The sequence below is a fragment of the Nelumbo lutea genome, chromosome 2, assembly GCF_056320005.1.
Source record: "Nelumbo lutea isolate HS-2025 chromosome 2, American lotus-T2T, whole genome shotgun sequence".
NCBI lineage: Eukaryota > Viridiplantae > Streptophyta > Magnoliopsida > Proteales > Nelumbonaceae > Nelumbo > Nelumbo lutea.
The window spans coordinates 107,351,667-107,374,265 of NC_142685.1; the positions used below are offsets into that span (position 1 = coordinate 107,351,667).

General features: G+C 37.2%; 1 protein-coding gene and 1 long non-coding RNA gene across 2 annotated transcripts; one reads left to right on the forward strand and one right to left on the reverse strand.

The window, feature by feature from the left end:
• The first annotated feature begins 10,921 nt into the window (after positions 1–10,921).
• LOC148872577 (uncharacterized) lies at positions 10,922–16,446 on the forward strand. The gene is made up of 2 exons (XR_016106990.1): positions 10,922–11,132; positions 15,808–16,446. It is a non-coding gene; the product is annotated as an uncharacterized LOC148872577 (long non-coding RNA).
• ABCG26 (ABC-2 type transporter family protein) lies at positions 14,142–18,551 on the reverse strand. The gene is made up of 9 exons (XM_088968663.1): positions 18,044–18,551; positions 16,896–17,173; positions 16,516–16,671; positions 16,150–16,333; positions 15,782–16,060; positions 15,384–15,668; positions 14,959–15,243; positions 14,770–14,877; positions 14,142–14,518 (listed from the first exon to the last, which is right to left on the reverse strand). Exons 1-9 carry the CDS (start codon positions 18,248–18,250, stop codon positions 14,249–14,251), a joined length of 2,052 nt encoding a protein of 683 aa, XP_088824789.1. The 5' UTR covers positions 18,251–18,551; the 3' UTR covers positions 14,142–14,248.
• Between the last annotated feature and the right edge of the window lie 4,048 nt (positions 18,552–22,599).

Below are 22,599 nucleotides of genomic sequence, written 5' to 3' on the forward strand. Positions count from 1 at the left end.
CCAAAACCTAAAATGTTTCTCTAGTTATTTTTTCTCTCTGGAACGGGAAAGAAGAGCATCCTCACGCTAGGGGCATCAGACGACATCTTCCCTCAAAAAGAATTATTAGATAAATATTCAAATTTTGGGCGAAGAAGAAGTTACTTAGAATTCAAACATGTAAAACAGTTTGAATTCTTCAAAACGTATTGCCTCTCGTGGATCCTGAAATGGAATTATCATTTGGATGTGTCTTGGATGCCTCCATTCATTGACAGAACCATTGAAATCAAAGTGGTGGGATAAATTTGATCTCACATTAGCCCTAAAGCCAATAGAAGAAGATGAGGTTTTTCAAGACTTATTTGAGTCTTATCAAGAAAAGCTCAATAATAAATTCCCCGACATGGATTCCGTTGAGCTCGAAGAAATGTCCCTTCAATTCACAGAAAAGATGAAAGAGAAAAGCATGGGAATCATTAAGGACATCGAGACCGAAAGCATGTGGTTTGTCAATCCGCATTAAAGTATCAATAATTTGAAAATCTTACTATTAAAGAACATTTTCTCTCATAAAATGACTCGCCACTAGCCTCAACAACAAAGATTCATCAATAATGCTCTACAGTGAAGATTTGTTGAGGATAAAGAAGCATCTTCAAGAAGCCAACTCATCTAATAAGACAAAGTTAAAGATAAGAAGGAATCTAAATTATAGAAGCTAGATCTTATCTGAAGACCAGCCTATCTATATATAAATATGGCTCAAATCTCAGCAAGAAGGTGTGTTGAAGTTGCTTGAGTGTTCAACAGTCCAGTGATTCTTTGAGTGTTAGTGTTTTCTTCTCTTCTTTGTAATGTTTGTTATAAGAATTTTTGAGTGTTTAGTGTAAACCTTGTAATCCTTTCAGTGATATTTCTTATTAAAGCTCTATAAGTTTTTATATCGAAGTGTTATTCTTTAATTTACTATTTTATTGTTCTTTTATATAAATATTGTTTTACTATTTTATGAATATGCATATTCTTGTCCACATTGCTATATCCCATCCTACATCCGTTCATTTGACCTACATCTATCCATTTGGTATCAAAGCCATTGATCCCCATTCATCTTGAGCTTTGAACCTTTAATCCATCCCATACTTCTTTGGTAAGCCTAGAGATTGAATCTACCTATATCAGAGTTTTGTATGGCATATTAATAAGACCAATGGGCCTTAGATCGCTTACTATCTCCACATTCTCTTTCTTTGGTATGAGAACCAAAGTTGTGCCATTTACATCTTTTATCTCCTCTAGGTGTTGAAAAATGCACTTAATGAAATCAACAAATTTTGGATCAATGGCATCCCAACTCAATGTTTTTGAACCATCGTTGACTCGAATGGTCAAACTATTTGTTTTAGAAACCATCCAAGCAACCGGTTTCATTTCACCCTTAACTTGTTATTTGGCAAAAAACTGTTGACTTGGTCAGCGATCCATTGACCTAGGCAGTCGAACCATTGACCCAAACAATGATTTTGGCTAATTTTTCATTTTATTTATTTTTTAATTTGGAACGGATCATTCATTCAAACTAGATTATCAAACCGATGATATGGAAAGGCCAAAGCGGTTCTAGTTCCAAGTAGGTTTTTAAAATTTTATCCCAATTCTTTTGCTATAAATTGTGAGAATTTCATCAGCTCTTGAAACCTTGATGAGAAAATACTTATTAAGCCTCACATAAATGTTCAAACTCATGCCACAAGGATTTTTTTTTTTAAGTTGGCCATTTTGGTCATGACCAAGTGGCACTTTATTGAGCTTAAACTCTAAGTCCCTAATTTTGGTTCTAAAATTTCTGAGGCAACTAGTACCCTAATCAGCAATATTGTTTTGGCAATCACTACATTTTGACATAAAGCTTCTAGTAGAATTATGACAAAGGGAAGCCATGAACTTTGGGTATTTTGATTCATATATGTAGCCATATTGGCTCAAAATCAATGTGGGCTTTTACAATTACGGCAGTGTTTGGTATGGCTTTTGTTTATTTGATAAAATGTCATCACCATGTAGGCACTTATCCCATCATGCTATTTTGTACACTTTGCAGTCTTATAAATGGAAGTCTTGATTTACGTGCAAGCCAACTGTTGGGGGAAGCTTTATTTTAATGTTTCAACCAACGCAAAAGTGTTTATTTATTGTTTAGCTTATGTAGTGTTTAATGGTGCCTAGTGGCGTTTAGTTGTCAACAAATACCAGAAAATGTTTATCAATCACTTTTTCTTGATTTTGAAGACAAATCAAGTATAAATGTTTATTTAATAAATGGAAGCTATACCAAATGCATACCATGTCAACACAAATTAGGATAAAGCACTATGAGATAGTGATCACTTCTTATAGACAATATATGTTTAACATGCAAACACTAAGGTGTAGAGATACCTTGGCTAATAGCAAAAATTTGATTCTACACTTCCTATTATTGCTTTTTTACGGGAATCTCTATAATACAGAAAGTGCCAAGTAATTAATGTAAAGTGGAAGAGATAAGATAGAAGCAAGAATTACATTAGCAATAGCAAAATGAATTTGAACAACAACACTTTTAAGAGTTTAACCACAAGAACCAAAGACCTCCAAACAAACCATGAGGCTCATTAACAAAACTCAATGACTAAACTTGACAAGATCTTCATGGACTTATCCTTGTTACATAGGGTTTTTGAAATGAAAACCAATGACGGGTTGAAAATCATTTCTAAGGTGATGGAACATTTCAGCCTGTCACCAAAGCCACATTATCGTTAGGAGAAATCAAATTCCTGACCAATGGTGCTAGACTAAACTAAATGAGTTGCTTCCTTAGTATAGTAATGGTTTTCTCCTGAGGATTAGTTGAAACCAATGGATCAACTTGAGTTGGATCTGAAAATGGGAAGACCATCTTTGCGTGGCAAATGTAAGAATATACAATGTTCATCTTTGATATTAGGTTGTGGTCTACTTGAGCCTTGCAACTAGGGCTAGGGCAACAAAGGAGAAGGATGACATCTTGTCTCTCATTGTATGCAATATCTTAACTATAGAAGGCCTAAGGTTTGGTTGTTGGTGATGAGGGCAGATTTGTCCCTCCAATGACGTCATGACACATGGCATCTCAAAACAGCTGGATGACATTCAAACACCACCTATGTGATGACTTGCCTTAGCTAATGAAGTCCCAGCTAGCGACCTGCCTCCGTCGACCTAGCAACCTGCCTCTTCTACCAACCTAGCGACCTGCCTTTTCCGCTGAACTGGCGACCTCCGACCTGGTGGAAAATAGTTGGTGACCTCGTCCACAACTTAGGGCGACTAGCAACACCTCATTTAGGGCCGACATGCGGCACCTTGTCACCAACCGAAGTGACCTCGATGTGACGAAGCAACCTCCTTCAAGGGATTGTTGGCTTGGTTGAAGTCCAGGTGGCGACCTACAAAATGTGTTTGTCGACCAATTCTGCATCCATATCCCATCACTCTCGGGTTTTTCGGAAGTTGGCCCCCGCACTAAATGTTCCAGAGGAAACCAAACAAGGCGTAAAGACTGGTCTACACGCATGGCTATCTCCGAGGACTTCAAACCAGTTAGGCATGACCTCTCGGAGATCTCGGATGTGACGCGTGAAACCCACACCAAACAATGCCTATATATAGGCCTCACCTTCAACCTCAAGGGGGAGGTACGATTTATTGCTCACAAGCTTAATAGCATATTAGCATTCAGTTCACACAACTCAATACTAACTTAAGCATCGGAGTGCCCACGTCGAGTAAAATCAACCCGGGAACTTTGGCGTTGTTTCCTTACAGGTCTCTCTAAAGAACTACACAACTCAACAATCAATCTAGCTTGGCACCTGAACAACCTCCTAATTCAGCCCAGTCAATTTAGCATCCAAGCCATCTTCCAACATGAAATCCTCTAGGTTGGCATCCGAGTTACCAGCGAATTGGGAGTTGCCAAAAAGCTCATAATCAATTGGTGTCGTCTATGGGAAATGAAACAAAAAACTAAGTTCTCACCTTCTAATTTTTGCCTTTATCAACTCAATGGCATTTTTGAGCAGCACCAACATCGACAATGAAGTATCAGTTACTGGGGATCAAGAGCATCCATGATGAACCCCGAGAACCCCTCTGTGATATTCAACAACAAAGCGACCTCAACAACCAACAGTCTGACGGTAGACACCTCGAAGTGAGGCCGTCCTTGCAGGTCGAGCCCTTCGTGGTTCCCGCGGGAGTTGACGGCCAACAGATTGTGGAGCAGCCCTCTCGACCTCATCTCATTCTATATTCATTCTCAACAATAGTTAGCTTGAATGAAGCCTCATCATCTCTATTTCGCGAGGTCACCCCTATAGGTTGAGCCTTTCGTGGCTCCAGTAGTAGTCGGCGCCCAACGAATTGTGCGGTCACCTTTGTAAGTCGAGCCTTCCAAGGCTCCCGTGCGAGTCGGCAACCTACAATTAGTAGAGCTACCCCTACAGGTCGAGCTCCTTATGGCTTCTCGTAGGAGTAGATGACCAGCGTCCCCAAGGGCTGATCCAGTGTAGTTGTGGCATCAACCTACCGCCCAATGCCAACAACAACATACATATCAACAAAACCCACAAGCAGGATAGAATATGAGTGACTAGCCTGGGCGAACTTTAGCGATCTTGACCAAATTGTCTCCCAGCCCAAACTGTGAAGCCTCACTACTAATTGAGCTTGATATGGCTCTCGTGAGAGTTGGAAGCAAACTGAATGTGGAACCGGCCTCATAGGTCAAACCCTTTGTGGTTCCCGTGAAAGTAGGCAACCTGCAGACAACAGAGCCACCCCCTCAAGATGAGCCCCCATAGCTCTAGTAGGAGTGGGCGGCCAGTAGTTCCAGGAGCAGGTGCAATACATGTATGCCTTAGTCTCACAAGCACCCACCTGGGGAAGCCAATTCCATTTGAGGGCATAGAAGCAACCACATTTGAAGCTACTAAAGCTACTACAGAATGATCATCCGCTTTGGCGACTTGGTCAAATTGAGTTCTAAGGGAAAGCCATATTGCTTTTTAGCGAAGGCACCCTTAGTCTACTCCAAAAATACAACGGTAGTAGGAAGACCGATCTTAGAAGGCTGGCCCACGTTTATCTAGCTTGGCAACATGCTTAAGTCAATCTCAAAGGACGTTGGCATTTCACTGCCAACCCTAAAAAAGGAGAAGAGAAAAAGAAACAAAGGAAGGGAAGACTAGTTCACTTTCAGTATCGTGGCAGACATGCAAACTTGGTCGATCTCTTCACAACCGACCACCTCGGTTTTAGGCTCCGCATCGACCTCACTTGCTACTCTTTCGAGAACCAACTCAAGAGAAATTGTGTTGTAGCCTACATGAGTGGAGCTACTTGACAAGACAGTCATGTAGTTAGAAGCCCCTCTTGAATAGCATCGCGAACTTCGCTCTTGAGGTATTGGGGCGAATTGCAAAACTCCTTGATGGTTGCATCCCTAATAAGGTATATGTCCTCAAAGTGCATGTTTCGCCTCTCCTTGAGCAGATGAATTCACTCTTGTGCACCTATAATCAAGACGGTGAGGTCTGCGCTAGGCTGCATTCAATACTTAGACCTGAGGAGCAAATTGGACTGACATCTATGGCTATAAGCTCATCAAACTAGTCACTCCAGGCCAGAGGAACAAGCTACTCCCTTCGTCGAGTTGACCTCAGCGCGGGAGTGGGGGCAATTGATGATGGTGGATTTAGCCCTCTAGTGACGTCATGGAACATGGCATCTTGGAATAGATGGATGACATTTAGACACCATCTATGTGATGACTTGCCTTAGCTAATGAAGTCACAGCTAACGACCTGCCTCTGCCAACCTAGCGACTTACCTCTTCTGCCGTCCTAGCAACCTGCCTTTTCCGCTGACCTGGTGACTTGTGACCTGGTGGAAACATAGTTGGTGACCTCATCCACAACTCAGGGCGGCTAGCAACACCTCGTTTAGGAGACGACCTATGGCACCTTGTCACCAACCAAAGTGACCTCGATGTGAAGGGCGACCTCCTTCGAAGGCTTGTTGGCTTGGTTGAGGTCCAGGTGGCAACCTACGAGACATGCTCGCCGACCAATTCTGCATCCATATCCCGTCACTCTTGGGTTTTTCGGAAGTTGGCCCCTGCACCAAATATTCCAGAGGAAACCGAACAAGGTGCGAAGACTGGTCTACGTGCACGGCTACCTCTAAGGACATCGGACTGGTTAGGCACAACCTCCCAGAGATCTCGGATGCGATGCATGAAGCCTATGCCAAACAATGCCTATATATAGGCCTCACCTTCAACCTCAAGGGGGAGGTACGATTTATTGCTCACAAGCTTAATATCATATTAGCATTCAGCTCGCACAACTTAGTACTAACTTAAGCATTGGAGTGCCCACGCCCACGCCGGGTAAAAGTAACTTGGGCACTCTGGCTTTGTTTCCTTATAGGTCTCTCTAAGGAACTACATAGCTTGGCAATTAATCTAGCTCGACACCCAAACAACCTCCTAATTCAGATCAGTCAGTTCGACATCCAAGCCGCCTTCTAGCAGGAAATCCTCCAGATCAGCATCCAAGTTACCAGTGAATTGGGAGTTGCCAAAACACCCATCATTAGTTGGCAAAGGCAAAGTGAAGTTGTAACATGGAAACCGTGGCTCCTCTCTATTTTGAAATGGCCTACAAGCTATGATCCACCCACCATTTCCATAAGCCTTTCAAGTCATCCAATAGTGGCTTGCCTATTATTGTCAAGAGCTGCTCTTTCTTGGAGCAAAAGGCTTCAATTGCCACGATTAGTTTTAGAACAATCACACAAAAGCTATAAACATCATTCTTCTTTGAACAATTCTTGCCCTTAGGTAGTGAGTAGACCTATCAATGATATTCGGAAGTATGAGATACGATGAATTTATGTAATCAGATCGAATTTGGATTTTGAGATCTACAATCGATTAATAATTAGATTAGATTTGGATTTGACTTAATCCAATATTATTAAAATCCAAATTCAATTATATTATAAATATTTATTGATTTTAATATATAAATTTTATAAAATTATAAATAAATATTTTTAAATATTATATTATATGAATTTAAATACATAATAAATTTAGTATGTTATGTTTATATTAATTTATTACATATAAAAGTTGAAAAATAATTAACTTTTTAATTTTTTGTATTTAAAAAATAAAGAAGAGTCAAATTAAATTCAAACCTCATATGAATCTATTAGGATTTGAATTCAAATCCAAGGTCTTCAAATATGACCGGATTCGGATGCAAGTTTTCAATAATTGGATCAGATTTGGATTTTCCTAAATTCGATTTGTTTACAAGCCTAGTAGTGAGGGTCAGTGTAACTAGGAGAATCCGCTACTAAGGTTTGGATTTGGAATTTCCTAAATCATAGTATGAAATGTTTGATGCTTTTACATCGCTTTGAGCTATTTGAACACCATGGTTCATTCTTCTACAACAACAAAATTAACCAAACCAATAGGAACAACGACTAGGAGGGATCGAGAAAAGGGGAAAAGGAGAGGGACTAGGGTTATGACTTAAAAAAACAGATGAAAATAAAATTTTCATAAAAGAAAAAAAGAAAATAAAACTTGTAGTCCCATGAGTGAAATTGTGATATGCTCCTCAAAGAGCTCCTCACACTGGCCTCATAGACACAACTCACATCCCACCATGTATTGGGAACATCTCCCCATAAATAATAAATATCACTACAAGAGATGTTCCCAATGTGTGGCCAGGACATGCAATGAGGTCGGTGTGAGGAGCACACTTTAAGGAATAGATTTGGACTCACATGAGTGACTATTAAAGGGGATGCACATGAGAATGCTGGGAAGCGTGTAATATCGATGTGGAGTTGTGTGATTGGAGACCAGATCTGCTCCTCACATAGGGCACCTCACACCGACCTCATAGGCACATCCCACCATGCATTGGGAACATCTCCTGTACTTATACGTTATTATTCACAGGAGATGTTCCCAATGCATGGTGAGATGTGCTTGTGAGGTTGGTGTGAGGAGCTGATTCCAATTTGTGTGATTGATTAGTCACAACTTGCTCAACATCGATATGCGTTCAACTAACCCAGACTCTATGATGTGCCAGATTGGTTGGAAACAAAATAATGCACATAGGGATAGCCAGATATGCAATTTATCACGAATGGATGTATCATTATCCTGAATGCATGGCCCACATGGGACCCACACCTTATGTGTTTTATTTTTATTATTTTTTTTGAAAATGCCCGAAGGCTAATCCATTCAACAATTACTCAGTTACATCAAATTCCAAAGAACGAATAAAAAAAAGTAGGTGCTACAAACTAAGTGTGCATTGAATAACAAGACAAAGCATGTTTAGCGAGTCTATGGGCAACCCGATTACAAATCCAGGGAGCAAGAGTAATTGAGTAGTCTTGAAGGTGGGATAGGAATCTCTTGCAATCCATAAGAAAAGTGTAGATACTCCATGGAGGGGAAAGGGTATCCTCCAACAAGAGATTAATCAAAAGTTGTGCATCACCTTCAATTATAGCATTAGAAATACCAAGAGAAGAGGCAAATTGAAGGCTTTCCAAAATAGCTAAGGCTTCACTGAAGAGTGCAGGCTGAGGTGCTATCGGAATAGCGCGTGCAAAAAGAAATGAGCTATTATTATCCCGAATAATGATATTAACGCCAGATTTATCAGTAGCAGTGGCACCATCAAAATTGATTTTCACACTACCTCTCGTTGCTGGAATCCAATGGATCATTGTAGTTGGGGCCAAAGAATTGAATCTCATTAGATACCACTAGAGAGTGATGAATAACATCAAAATGCAACTGCGAATCCACACAAGCATTTTCTACAATGATTTCAGGGTATTGGTGTTGATGATTAAAAATGAGGGCATTCCAGGTAAGCCAAATGTGCCAAAGGATATTGAAATACCGACCACAGATCAAACCAGAAGATTGACCGCTACTCAAATCAAGAAAAATCCATTCTGAAGCCTCAAGAATGTCGGTGCTAAATTGCTCCTCTTCACTTGGAGGTTGCTCCAAAAGGCTTTACCCACTAGAAGTAAACTCCATAAAATTCTTCATTTCTGTAACTACATAATATGTGAATCGGCTACAATGACATTGGATCATTTATTCTGCACTACCAATCTTCTAGATTGGTATGGTTTGAATCCTCTATGAGCTTTAGGCCCGATTCACCTTATGCCTATGGAGTAATGGTTTGCTCATCTGCTATAAGTTTCCTAACCTACTATGCATGCATTTCAAATTTGAAAAAAAAAAAGACTTTTACAAAAAAAAAAAAATAATAAAGTTTGATGAATTAGCAAAATCATATATGTTTTAAAAAATATTGCAAAAACAGTGAACATGAAAAAAAATCAACTTGTCGTTTATTAACTTCACCTCCTTCATGCCACTGTTCATCATCTCCCTCCATTTGATCTCTCTCAACACTATTCATCTTCTACCTCTCACACTAAACAACGATGGCAACCCCCTTCACATCCAATCTCTCTCTCTCTCTCTCTCTCCCATCTTTCCCATCGATTCCTCTCATTCCCTCTCTCTTCCTTACTCCCTTCCCCTATTTTTCACGACCACTTTGGTTAACTAACCGTTGCCACTGCAACTTCTGGCAGCGACAGTCTTCTTCCAAACCGTTCTCTCAGTCTCTCTCTCTCTGAAGAATAAGCGAAGGGGAATCACTATAATAGAAGTCCAGATCTGAAACCGGCTGAGGATGACTGTATCGCCTTCAACCTCCACGTCACAGCAGTGAAATGGCGAAGAAGATTCTCTACTTTGGCCTCCCTACTCCTAGTTTTCACGTCGCCAACCCAGTAGCGTTTGATCATCATTTAGTTCGAAGATAGACAACCCGTGATAAAAGCTCATCTGAAACCCCTGCTTATTAATCGTTCTTAGGCCAAAAATGCATTAGAGTTCGTTGCAGCGTTCATCGGAGTTTACATCCTCTGCTGAACGGTGAGATCCATTTGAGGTCGTTTCATTTCTCCCAATCTCCTACTAGTATTCCACGGAAGCTGTTGCTACCCAGAAATCAAAAGCGTCTGAAACCTCCCCTGCAGCCTCAATCAATTCCGAGTCGGTATTTCGAACTGGCAAGCGTAATGTAACCATACTTTTTCCTTTCCCTACTTTTTTCTTCAAATCAAACATAGCCAAATAACCATACTTCATCATTTTTTTTTTTTTTATGTAAAAAGCCCAAAAAAGAACACAATGCATAAGCAAGTGGGAGGTGTTCCTGCTTTTTTGTTCTAACTCAACATTACTAAACCAAATGGTCCCAAGTAACCCCTAAAACAGAGTAAGGATGCAAATCGATCTGATCGAATTTGAATCGAGGCATATCTGAATCCAATCAGATATAAATCCAATATGATCTTTCATATTCGATAAGAATCAAATTTGATTATATACAAATGCCGGATCAGATCTTTTCAGATTCGATAAGGTGATCCCAATCCGATCCAATATTTCAAAATGGATCCTATTTTGTGAACTCTAACCGGTCAAAGTCTAGTAAGGGGTATCCGAATTTGGTAAAATTGGATAGGGCCGGATCATCATGATCCAATCCGTTTGCACCCCTAAAACAAAGGAAAAACTAAAAAAAATTCTTGCCCCTCCCCGTCCTGCCCTTTCCCTCCTCTGTGAGGGGGTAAACCGGTTGTAGTACGAGTAAGGTTTTACGGGTTGGATTTGATTGAACCCATCCATTCCTAATCATCCTTGACGTAGGATTTAGAAAGAGCACCTTAACCTAACCCGCGTAAATCGGCTTGAACCGTTAACTGTGGATCCACACACGTTTATGGAACTCCGCCCCGCTCTGAACAAATCGGATTTCCTATTCACTTTTTCTATCCACACTCTACCTGCCGTGAATTGCAGTCACACTTCTCTCTCTGGCTCTCATCCACACTCTACCCGCCGTGAATTGCAGCCACACATCTCTCTCTGGCTCTCATCCACACTAATTACTGAGATTGATTCTACTGGATGTAAGCTGGTAAAGATGTTGGGGATTTCTGTTTAAAAGAATCTCCTTTTTCCTTCTGTTTGGATGCATTAATCGGGTTATTATTGATTGGTCATTCTTGAAGTTATCTGCTCTTTCTCTTGAAACATGTTCTTAATGGTATTGTCAGAAATCAGTCCACCCATATCAAATTCAAACCTCCAGCCTCGAACTCTGCAATCCCAACAAAGGTTTTCGTAGAATTTTCCCAAAGCTCGTATGCTTCAATTTGTTGTATTTAATTACCTGTAATCCATACTTATTGTGTTTCTAGCATATGAATTCAATGGGGTTATGATAAAGACTAGTGTTTAGTTTGGCTTTTAAATAATATTTAAACTGGTATTCGGTAATATATTGGCTGGCTTTGAGTTTGTTCTTTTTTTTTCTCTTCAGCATTTGAATATGTAACTTAGATTATGGTTATGGGTTTTTGAATGAGATTCAGTAACAAAAACAGTATCAGCTACTTCAGGAGAAGGATTATGATTGGATGCTGTTATAAATGGATTTCAGGGCATGGGTTTTGGAATATCCTGGGATGCTATGTATGCTAAAATTGAGTTTTAGTGTTCAAGGATATCTTGAAGAGTAATAGTCTTGGGTATTGCAACACAGATCATGGTAATGTCAGTTGTATTCTCTGTAAGACTGAAATTTTTACCATTTGTTGGTAATGGTATGTTGTCCTTGGATCATGTTTGTACTTTGTATTATTGGGAAAGCTTCCAGAATAGAATTCGCTACCACTACCAAACTTACAGGTGGTGTAACAAACTTACAGGGCTCTCTACTCTTTAAAACCATTATTAACAGTTATGTTTTTGATCAATAACAATTGAAACTTTGTCAATTATATATGAAAAGAATGCTATACATTCTGCCTAGCACCCCTTAGGTTACCCTAGCTCCTTCTAGCCACCCCTCTCAAGTTCCTACCCTGGGAAATCAAACCCCAATATAACTGAGCTCTAGTTTCTCCTTATTTTGCTTATCTAACCCATCTGCCAAACTGTTAGCAGATCTTGGGACCCAAAGTTTAACTTGTACTCAGTTCTTAATCTGGTTTAATCTCCTTCCACTTTTAAGTGCCTGAAATTTAGAGCTTTAACTAGTTTCAGTCCTTGTAGAATTGTCAATAGTTCTACCTGCCCAAGTCAAGTCACCAATGCCAATGGATCCATGGGTCCAGCATATCTCTGCTCACATTTTCTAGATCTCCCTCTATACCTGAATTACCTGGTTCCCTGAATTACCCATCAAAATTTAGTTTGATAAAGTTGAGGCAGGCGTGATTTTGTTAACAATTATTGCTTATAACTTATAACTCTAAGAAAAAGGAAAAGTAACACTGTCCTTGATCATGGTCAACATGAAAAGTCGGGATAGGTTGTCGATGGAACATTTTTACCATCATGATAACACAGAAGAGATAGCATTAGCTGAACGCAATCGCTGTTCAACAGGCTGTGGAACCAATGATAATGCCCCACATCAGTCATATGGAGCCCACAACGACTCAACTTGTCACTGTGGGCCCCAAGCAATTTTTGACTGCTGTGGGGTGTTATCATTGGTTCCACAGCCATCACGTTCAGATAATCTGAATTAAACACAGAACTCATGCAAAGATCTTCTATATGCTTTTAATTAGAGCAGTTCTTTCAGCTCAGAGAATAACCCAAAGAAATTCCTGAAATATTCACCCTTAGGCTATGCTTGGTTTGACAGAAAATTAGACAGAAACAGAAAGTTGAGGGAAAGTTCTTAACAATTTTTGTGAAATTCTTTAATAACTTTCCTTCAACTTTATGTTTCTCTCTTATTTTTTATCAAACCAAACACAAAATTAAAGAAAGAAAAGAAATAAGTAACTTTTGGTACTGGCAGGAGTTTTGAACCCAAGAAAACCACCAAGATGAAGGAGAAGACGATCTGATGAAGAGGAAGGAAATAGAGAGAGATTATGCTGATTAGAGACTGTGGGAGTCCTTGAAAGAGGATGATTCCGGTCTTCTTTGACCCATTGACAACATGGATCCAATGGAATTATGATAAAGGACTTGTATTTAGTTTGGATTCTAAAGAATAGATGATCTGGTAATGTATAGATGGGCTTTAGATTTTTGCAACATTTGAATATGTAATTAGTTTATGGTTATAGGTTTTAGTCTTATGTGATTACGTGCAGTTCAGGTTAGGAGACAAATATCTAAGTGCATCATGGAAAACTCTTAAAGTCTTCCTCAAACAAAAGCTGATTAATTTAAGGTCTTCTCAACTATAGTTTTCTGACACCTTAACCCGAATGGAAGTTCCACCTTCCAATAAAGAAGTGCATGACAGGAAAACAAAGACCTTATGAGATGGAAGATTTACCGTATTTGTGGAGCACATAGAAGATGTGTCATTTTAAGCTCATGCTTCTTTCATTGGACATTTCAATGAGTAAGCCAAGTCTAGATACTAGATATGGTAGCCTGTAAGCAAACAAATAGTAGTCTTTTCTGAAACTCCTTACAGAACTGACCTTTTTTGCACCTTATCCCCTTGACTGTAAACCTGAACTACTCCTTCTGATAGACTCCAAAAGCGGCCAATAGCAGTGCAGAAGGGTTAGCAAGGGATAATTGGCTGGCTCAAAAACGACAACATTGGGACATGGCAGTTAGACATATATTGTGGGAAGTAGAAAGTTTAGCTAGGGAATTAAGAGTATTTTTCGCATGGACTTTGAGAACAATGAATAGCATGACATGCATTAGCTAGGCAGGAAGTGAGCAGAAGGGTTGGAGTTGCAGGAATGTAAAAATTGGAACTTTGGGTTAGCCATCAGTGCTGGTCTGTATCTTTACAGGTTCTAGGCAAACTTTCCTTTGTAATCAAACCTATTCTTTATATATTTCTTAATAAATCTGAACAGTTAAACAATAAGAAAGATAACAAGGGAATTCTGGTTTTGGGGGCCTGGTGCTGTTGTATTTGTTCCCTTATTTGGAACATTGTTTTTCTATATTTCTCTGTTAAGGAAATTTTCATTTACTGTTGCTGATACAAATAAGGCACACAAATAGTTCAAACATCAGTCTGTTTCATGTAATAATCTGTCAAAGATAACACATGTTTATTCTTCTGCGAAGGCAAACATAAGCACATAAACGATAAGCCAGTGCCATTGCTAGTAGAACCCAGACTTCTTTCAAGCCACCATTCAAGTTTACTGTATCAAATGTGGGTGAACTCTGTAAGCTTCGGCATCCACCTTTGTTTCCACATTCATATAATTGGTCTCCAGAGTATTGCACTTTTAATAGAAGACGAAAACCATAGTACATGAAGGATATATACTTCAACCACTGCATAAATGCTGGTATGTGCTGCAAAAAAGAATAACAAATAAAATAGAAAGCATGGAAGGAATTGGCCCTTAGGCATTTAAGAATGGGGGATGATTTTTTTTAACCTTTAAGGTTTCAGTAGGCCAAGATAGAAATGAATTTTCATTGTTAGGTCCAAAGTTTTTGTAAGGCCATGGATGAAATAAATGGAAAACAACAGTAATAATGGAATTTTTTAACTGACCTAATAAGAAGCAGAATGGTATATTTAAACAAGTATGATTGAATACCTGGACATAGTAACCTCCAGTGAGGAGAAACAACATTAGGACCAAAGAGGCAATCATCCCAGCTCTTTTGATGCTTAAAACAGCAGCACCAAAGAGTTCCCCTGCTCCCTAATTACAGAATTAGATCAGATTAGTTGTTGACTTGACAGATGATGACCCAGTTAAATTATTTGTAGGTTCTCTACTTACTTGGCTTGTTATTACAATTAATAGTACTGAGAATAATGTCATGAAGAAGCAAGGGACCGTTCTCTTGAAGTCAGCCATGAAATATAAAATGAGCATGAAGAATGTAGGATACAAAATATGAACCACCATGTCACACAGCGTGCTACATGCATAGTACACACTTAGTCTATACATGTCTGCTTTCCTTTCTTTTACCAAGTATAGCTTCTCAAATGGGAAGACATACACTGCTCCAAATATTGACGATGATGTCCAGAAAATGCAGATGTAAAACATCAGACCAACCTGAGATGAAGGCATAAACTTCTCAGATAAGTACAGTTAAACTAAAATGGTAGTGGTTAGAAACAAGTCCAAATTTCAGCCAGTAGGCTTGCCCCAAAGCATCAAAACCAGATGACTAAGAAGTCCTGGAACAACAATACCTGATCTCTTAGTTGTGCTTCAGTTCCAGTTTTGGATTTCCACCACAGAAGGCCTAATAAGACTGCAACTCCAAGGGACTGCACAAACCTTAGCTTGTCAAAGTAATCTCTGTATCTCTCTCTAAATGTTCTCCTTGATAATATCATGAACTGCTCCCACCAACTCATGGTCCAATCCTTCTTAACTTGAACAGATAACTGAAGGTGTTGTGGTATCTTCACCATGCCATGGTTCTCTGCTTTTTCTTTAGGTTCCACCCAGACTTTGTACTTCAATTGCACATACTGATAAATTGATATTTCATCACAAGATAAGCAACATTAATGTCCTTTAGTCACTGCTGTTGTAACTCATAAAATGGAAATGAAAAACCAAATATTATAGAAACTGAACTTACTTTAACCACGTCTCTCTCAAATTCAGGAGTTCCTTGAAGCATCACCAAGTCTTCTGGGACACTTATGTCATTAACTTGCCCAGTTGCCAAGTCTAACAAGAACTCTGCAGGGTTCATGGCTATCTGAGGTACAAACCTCAATGATGAGAAGTACTCCATGGATTCTCTAGCCTTCCCATAATACACAGGACATCCCTCTGATATGAGCAAAATCTTGTTGAACATGTGGAACATTCTACTTGAAGGTTGATGAATTGTAATGATAATTGTCCTTCCTGCCTATGGACCCATTGAGTGCAACCATTAGAATAGTCATCCTCCTCTCTAGCAAGCTTCAGTGCTAGGAAGTATAAAAGAGAAAATGTTACCTTAGCAATTCCTTGAAGAATATGAAGAAGCTTATTTGCAGAGGTGGAATCAAGGCCTGAAGTGGGTTCATCAAGCAACAACAATGAGGGATCCACAAGAATTTCATAACCAATGCTAGTCCTTTTCCTTTCGCCTCCAGATATTCCTTTCACAAATGCTCCTCCTATCCTTGTATGGCGACATCTATGATGAAAAAGAGAGGGCAATCACAGTTACTCATTATAACTTGTAATCATGTAAATCACATCATACACATTCAAGCCTCATTTTCATCTAATTAATCTTAGACCTTATAACATGAGTGTTCATCACAAATTTTCAATGGAGAAATTTAGATCTAATTGCACTAGAAACCTCATACAAACCTCTCAAGGCCTAGTTCCTTCACAATCATATCTACTCTTGCAAACTTCTGTTGTTGGCTCATGTTGCTAGGAAGTCTGAGAAATGCAGCAAAAACCAAGGTTTCTTCCACTGTTAATTGAGGGAAGAGAACATCATCTTGGGTTACAAATCCGATCCTGTAAATTCAAGTGTTCTCCAGTATTATATAAAAAAACAGTCTTCATATAAAAGATTATGGTGAATATATATATAGTACAGTGATTGGTTAAGTTAAACTGATAGAGTTGAGCTGGATCAGTTCATTTGGGACAGACCCCAAAGGTTGGAATTAAACTAATACACATGAAAAATACATTAAATCATTGACCTGAGCTGAGAGAAGATTTCTTATTTGGCTAACCTCCTCTTAAGAGCCGGGTTATATGGAATGTCATTGTAAGTGATGCTCCCTTTAACATTTTCATGCAATCTTCCTCCTATTATCTGGAGTAATGTTGTCTTTCCGCTACCTGAAGGTCCCATCAAAGCAAGGACTTCTCCAGGGCCTATGCTTCCTGTTACACCCTTCAAAATGTGCTTGTAGTTCTCTTGATCCAAGTTCAACTGAGACATCATAGCCTTCACTGGGTTTCTGGAGGAAGTGTGCCTGTCTTTTACCTTATATTCCACATCTTCAAACTGCATAATAATAAAAAAGGAAAAGAAAATTCCTTATTAGACAAACATATCTTCATATAAACCATATTTTAAATAAGAGCAATTCTATGTAGAAACATGTTTCCTGAAACCAGTATGGCCAAAATACCATAGGGCTGTATCTTATACACTTGGGCTTTACATGTTGCAATACATGACTACTGTAGACGGAACCTGTCAATCTTGCATAGACAAAATGCAGTATTTCCATTCTCCATTTGCAACATTTACAGCCTATGGTTCTTTTGCAGTACTGGTACTGTGACAATATACTTATGTACTATAAAATTTATATTGTATTTGTACACACACACTTGAAGCTTGCTTCTGGGAACTGTGGTCTAATCTCAGTTATTCCCATGTTTATTAATCTTTTGGTAAGGGTAGTTGCATGCGTCCACACATGAACTAAATAATGCTTGAAACAGTGTTTAAACACATATTGGTTTCGTTGCATGCTAGGCACAAAATGCAGCCCTTGATGCCATGTAAGAATGAATTAACAGGAAAAGAGAAGGTTTTATAGTATCATCTTTGATAGGGTGAAGTGAAGTTTGTGGTTAAATGGGTTGAAGTGTCATTTTTTTTCCATGGTGCACTTTGTGTTAATTGCAGACTTAAGGTTGCATTTGCATAAGCTTTAGGATTTGTGCTTTCAGAGCCCCAACAAGCTTTGTGGTTTGGGACATAGAAGTATATTGGCTTTACATTATAATGCTTTTAAAAGTAATCCTTACCAAAATTTTGTTTTCTACAGCCCAAAGCTCAAAAGTAAAACCTTATCCAAACAGAGCCTTAATCAGCCACCCAAAAGAAAAACAAGGCAATTGGAACATAAAAATGGAATAATACCTTGAGATATATTGGAAGTGGGCGATCCTTGGTGGTGCTCAAATACTCAACTTGTATCTCTATCTCAGAGTTAATGTTTGTTGAATGTGATGGGGACATGAACTCCATGTTATGACTAAAGCCACTGCTCCCAGTTATCTGCATGATTCCCACAGTTGGGGGAGACAACGCCATGGCTTCACCTTCTTCTTCTCTCCCAATTTCCATGGCAGAAACAAAGAAATCAAAGGTAGAGACTCAAAATCTACTCTATAGGAGTGGTATATTTAAGTCTATAATAAGGTGATTCAACTATAACTAACCAACAGCTTTCCTATATATTCCTTATCTTCTCTATTTTCAATATTTTGTTGGTTGCTCACATGTTTCCAGTGCCCAATTTTGGGACTAGAAAAGTGAAGGAATTGGAGATTGTTCTCAGTTTTCTCACCCACCCTTGGAACCATCTCTAACACACAAAAGGGCATGCCTTTTGCTACTAGAAAGTAGAAACATGACAAGAAAATGACAATTTCTTTAAGGGGCATCTGGAAGCTGCATGATATTTAAATCATTCATTTTGTTTTCATAGTATTTGAACACCATGATTGCCAGGAAAAACTAAAAAATTATTTGAATATATAATTGCCAGGAAAAAAGATAAAATGTCATAATAATTATAACCTTAATGTGATTTATTTTGAGGTAAAACTGTGACAAATTTGTGAGAATCAATTAATTAATACACTAATAAAGGTGATATTCGATAATTATTATTCTATTTCTCAAGGTTCTGTTTGTTTGTCATGCAAATCTGAACCGGATAGAAATTTGCACCCTGTTCAGATTTGAATCCATTTGATTTGCACAGTTGCACTCGTGCCTGATGCAAAAGTTTGCACTTTTTGTCTCATCTGCATTCATTGGCAAAGCAAATGAAAATATCTCTGAAACTGATGCAAATTTTGCATCACCTTCCTCCTTATTTATTCATATAAAGTGCAGACTTTATGGATAAATTTATTATGCTGGAAAGATACAATACGAGAATAGCTAGGGCTGAGCACTTGGTTTATTCGGCAAATCTTTTGAGTTAGGTTAGAACTGGTCACCTCTATGTCCTTATCATTATTTACCATTATGTAATAGGGTTGAGAAAATGAGTAGGTTCTACTAGAATCAAATGGAATCAATCTCAAAGTGATCTTGAACCAACCCTACCCAATCTGTTTGAGGGTAGAGTCTGATTCCAAATTCTTGGAATTGACCCCCACCCAAGCCGATTTTAGGGTTTATGGGTTTATCCTACCCAAACAGCCTGGAGAAATTACTTTGGAACTTAACTTGGCATGAAATAAATCACAAAACACTCATGGTCAAAAACCATGGCCTCACTTGACCATTGAATCACTTAAGTGATTTAACCAGTTTTCTTAAACTTAATATTTGGATGTGTATAATAAGTAATATAAAGGGTAATATTTAAAAAAATTAAATTATAATGATAAGTTTTGAAATCATCATCATCATGATTATTATTATTATTAGGGAAAATTCCCGATAGGTACGCAGTACTTTAGGCCGAGTGCCAATTTAGTACCCAAACTTTAAAATTGCAACAATCTAGTGCCTTCCATTAATGGACCGTCACTTATTTATATCATATGATCTCATGTGCGAATTAATATTTTTTAAAATATCAAAATTACCCTTAAGACACTCTTCTTTCTCAAGAAAATGAAACAGAACCCATATGCACTGATCATCATCTTCTTTCTCAAGAAAATGGAGATGAAGACCAAATGCGCACTACTGGTTTCGGAACCTCGGCCGTGGGCTCAGGACCTGACGCTAACTTCGGCCTTGCCCAATGCTATGGGACCTTTCCCTGCTAGACTGTGTATTGTGCTACGTTGAGGCCCGTACCATCCTTCCCCAGTGTTTCCCCAACAACAGGGACCGCATCTTCTTGGACGGTTGCTTCATGCGGGCAGAGAACTATAGCTAGGAGTTCACTGGTCCTAATGACCAGGCCGTATGTGGGAATGCCACCCGGATGGGACAGAGGTTCCAAGAGCCCGAAACAGGGGCAGAGCACCCAGAACAGTTTATGTGAAAGCTTTTCTTCCCCTACCAAACTAATCGAGTATCAAATTAGAGCACTCAATGAGTCGCAGCAGATAGTGGAGTTTCAAAGACTCGGAGCTTGGTTGGACATTCACAGAATATGGGAGCATCAAAAACCGAAACAGGGGAGTGTTTTACAGCTCATCCAAAATCCAAAATCGAGTGAAAAACCATTAATGTTTTCCGGCATGAATAATGTCTGCCAGTGTTATTCCGACATGAAAACAAGCCGACGACGTGCAAAACCGTGCATAAAATGGGCAGAGATTTACCGGTCAGTCTCCCTGTTTTATGCTCATTTGGACATTTTAATTTGGGGAAACCATATTCTAGGGATTTTTTGCCATCAATGGACCGTCTTGGGTGTGAAAAGACGCTGAATATCTCCCCTGAAACACTACTGTGTTCGCTGGTTTGAGTGAATACTATAAAAATTAAATTAAATTTTTAAGTTTAAATCTTTTGAATCGATTGACTAAACCAAAAAACGACCCAAACCGATACAATGAGTGGATTGGCTTTTACAAAAGGTCTGTCGGTTTCAGCTGACCAACTCCCCAACCTGACCAGGTCAATTTGGTTAGCCAAATAACCTACAACCGAACCGAACCAACTCATGAACACTCATAATTTCAGCTAAATTAATAGCGTCATCTCTCATGAATAACAATAGTTTAATCTCCAATAATTACTGAAAATTTATAGCAAAAATACACAATTATTGAAAATATATTGATAATGGAAAAAATACAATAAATACTAAAAATATATGAACTTAGTCAATAAATAGTATAATTTCAAATAATAGTTTAATCTCTAATAAATATTAATCAATAAGTTACAACAAAAAATACAATAAATTAAATGAAAAAATTTCACTAATAGTAGTTTAATCTCTAATGATTATTGAAAGTTTTCTATTAAATAACAAAACGAAATAAATTTATACATAATCATTGAAAATATATTTATGACAAAAACAATAAATAATTAATGAAATACAATAAATATTAATTATAGTATATATAATTATATAATAAATACAGATTAAGAGTTTAAAATTATTATTAATAAATATTAAGTTTTTTTAAAGTTACTTTCTTGGATTATTACTTGATATAAGTGAAATTAGTTATTTATAATATTATGTAAAAATATTAAATTATTATTAATTTCAATATTATGTTATAATAAATTTTCTACTTTTCCAAAATTTTTTAAATTTATTACATAATTTCTTTATTTAAACTATTTAAAATCTAGTTATGTTAAATATTAAGTTACTTAACATACCCATCTATTTAAATACTTAAATAATATGTAAAATATTTAAATTTTAAAATTTTAGTTATTTATGTAATTTAATTATCCATAAAATCATAATTTATACTATTATTACATAATTTCGTTATTAATTTTGTATTATATTAAATTATTATTAATTTCAATATTATGTTATAATTATTTTTCTGCTTTAAAGAAATTTTTTAAATTTATTACATAATTTCGTTATTTTAACTATTCAAAATATAGTTAAGATAAATATCTAGTTATGTAAATATTTAAATAATCTATAAAATATTTAATTTTTTTTGTTATTTGAATTTTATTTATTTAAATCCATTACATATTATTAAATGTTTGAAAAAATTTAAACTGATGATCTAGAAAAACATAATTTAAATTGTTAGTACATAATTTCGTGATATATTTTGTAAAAAATATAAAATTATTTATTAGATAATTTCGTTATTTTAACTATTTAAAATATAGTTATGATAAATATTTATTTATTTAAATAATTTAAAAAATATTTAATTGTTTTGTTATTTAAATTTTATTTATTTAAAGCTATCACATATTATTAAATATTTGAAAAGCATTTAAATTGATAAATTGGAAAAAACATAATTTAAATTGCTAGTACATAATTTCGTGATATATTTTGTAAAAATATAAAATTATATTTTTTGTGTTTTTAATAAATATTTTAAAGTTATTATATAATTTTGTTAGAATATTTAAATAATTCTTAGAATTTTTAATTGAAAGTTTCTTTAGATAGATATAGATAAAAAGTAGGGGAGTGGATAAATAGGAATTAGAGATAATTTAGGAGAGAAACTCTCTACTAAATTAGAGATAATTGTGGAGATAAATAGGAGTTAGAGATAATTTAAAAGATAAATAGGAATTAGAGATAACTATCGAGAAAGTGGGGGAGGTAGTTTAGGATAAATTTTAGGAGGAGATTATTTAGGTGATTGGGAATGTGCATCTCATTGGTTGTTTCAAAAATGACATGGAATAAAAAAACAAAAAATTCAAAAACAGGAGAAAATTTCTTGACCGCTTTGTTTTATATATATATATAATGATGAGATTTTTTCATGCCTTCAATTCTCACAACAAAATGCTCTTAAAAAAACAAAAACGTGTGCTCATGTTTC

What these genes read in the sequence shown, in the direction of transcription:
- ABCG26 (XM_088968663.1), bottom strand. Translation starts at nt 18,250, where the DNA reads ATGGAAATTGGGAGAGAAGAAGAAGGTGAAGCCATGGCGTTGTCTCCC. An exon ending in AACCCGGCTCTTAAGAGGAG is followed by an intron (nt 16,672 to 16,895) that starts GTTAGCCAAATA and finishes TTGAATTTACAG; the next exon opens with GATCGGATTTGTAACCCAAG. An exon ending in TAATTGTAATAACAAGCCAA is followed by an intron (nt 14,878 to 14,958) that starts GTAAGTAGAGAA and finishes TTCTGTAATTAG; the next exon opens with GGAGCAGGGGAACTCTTTGG.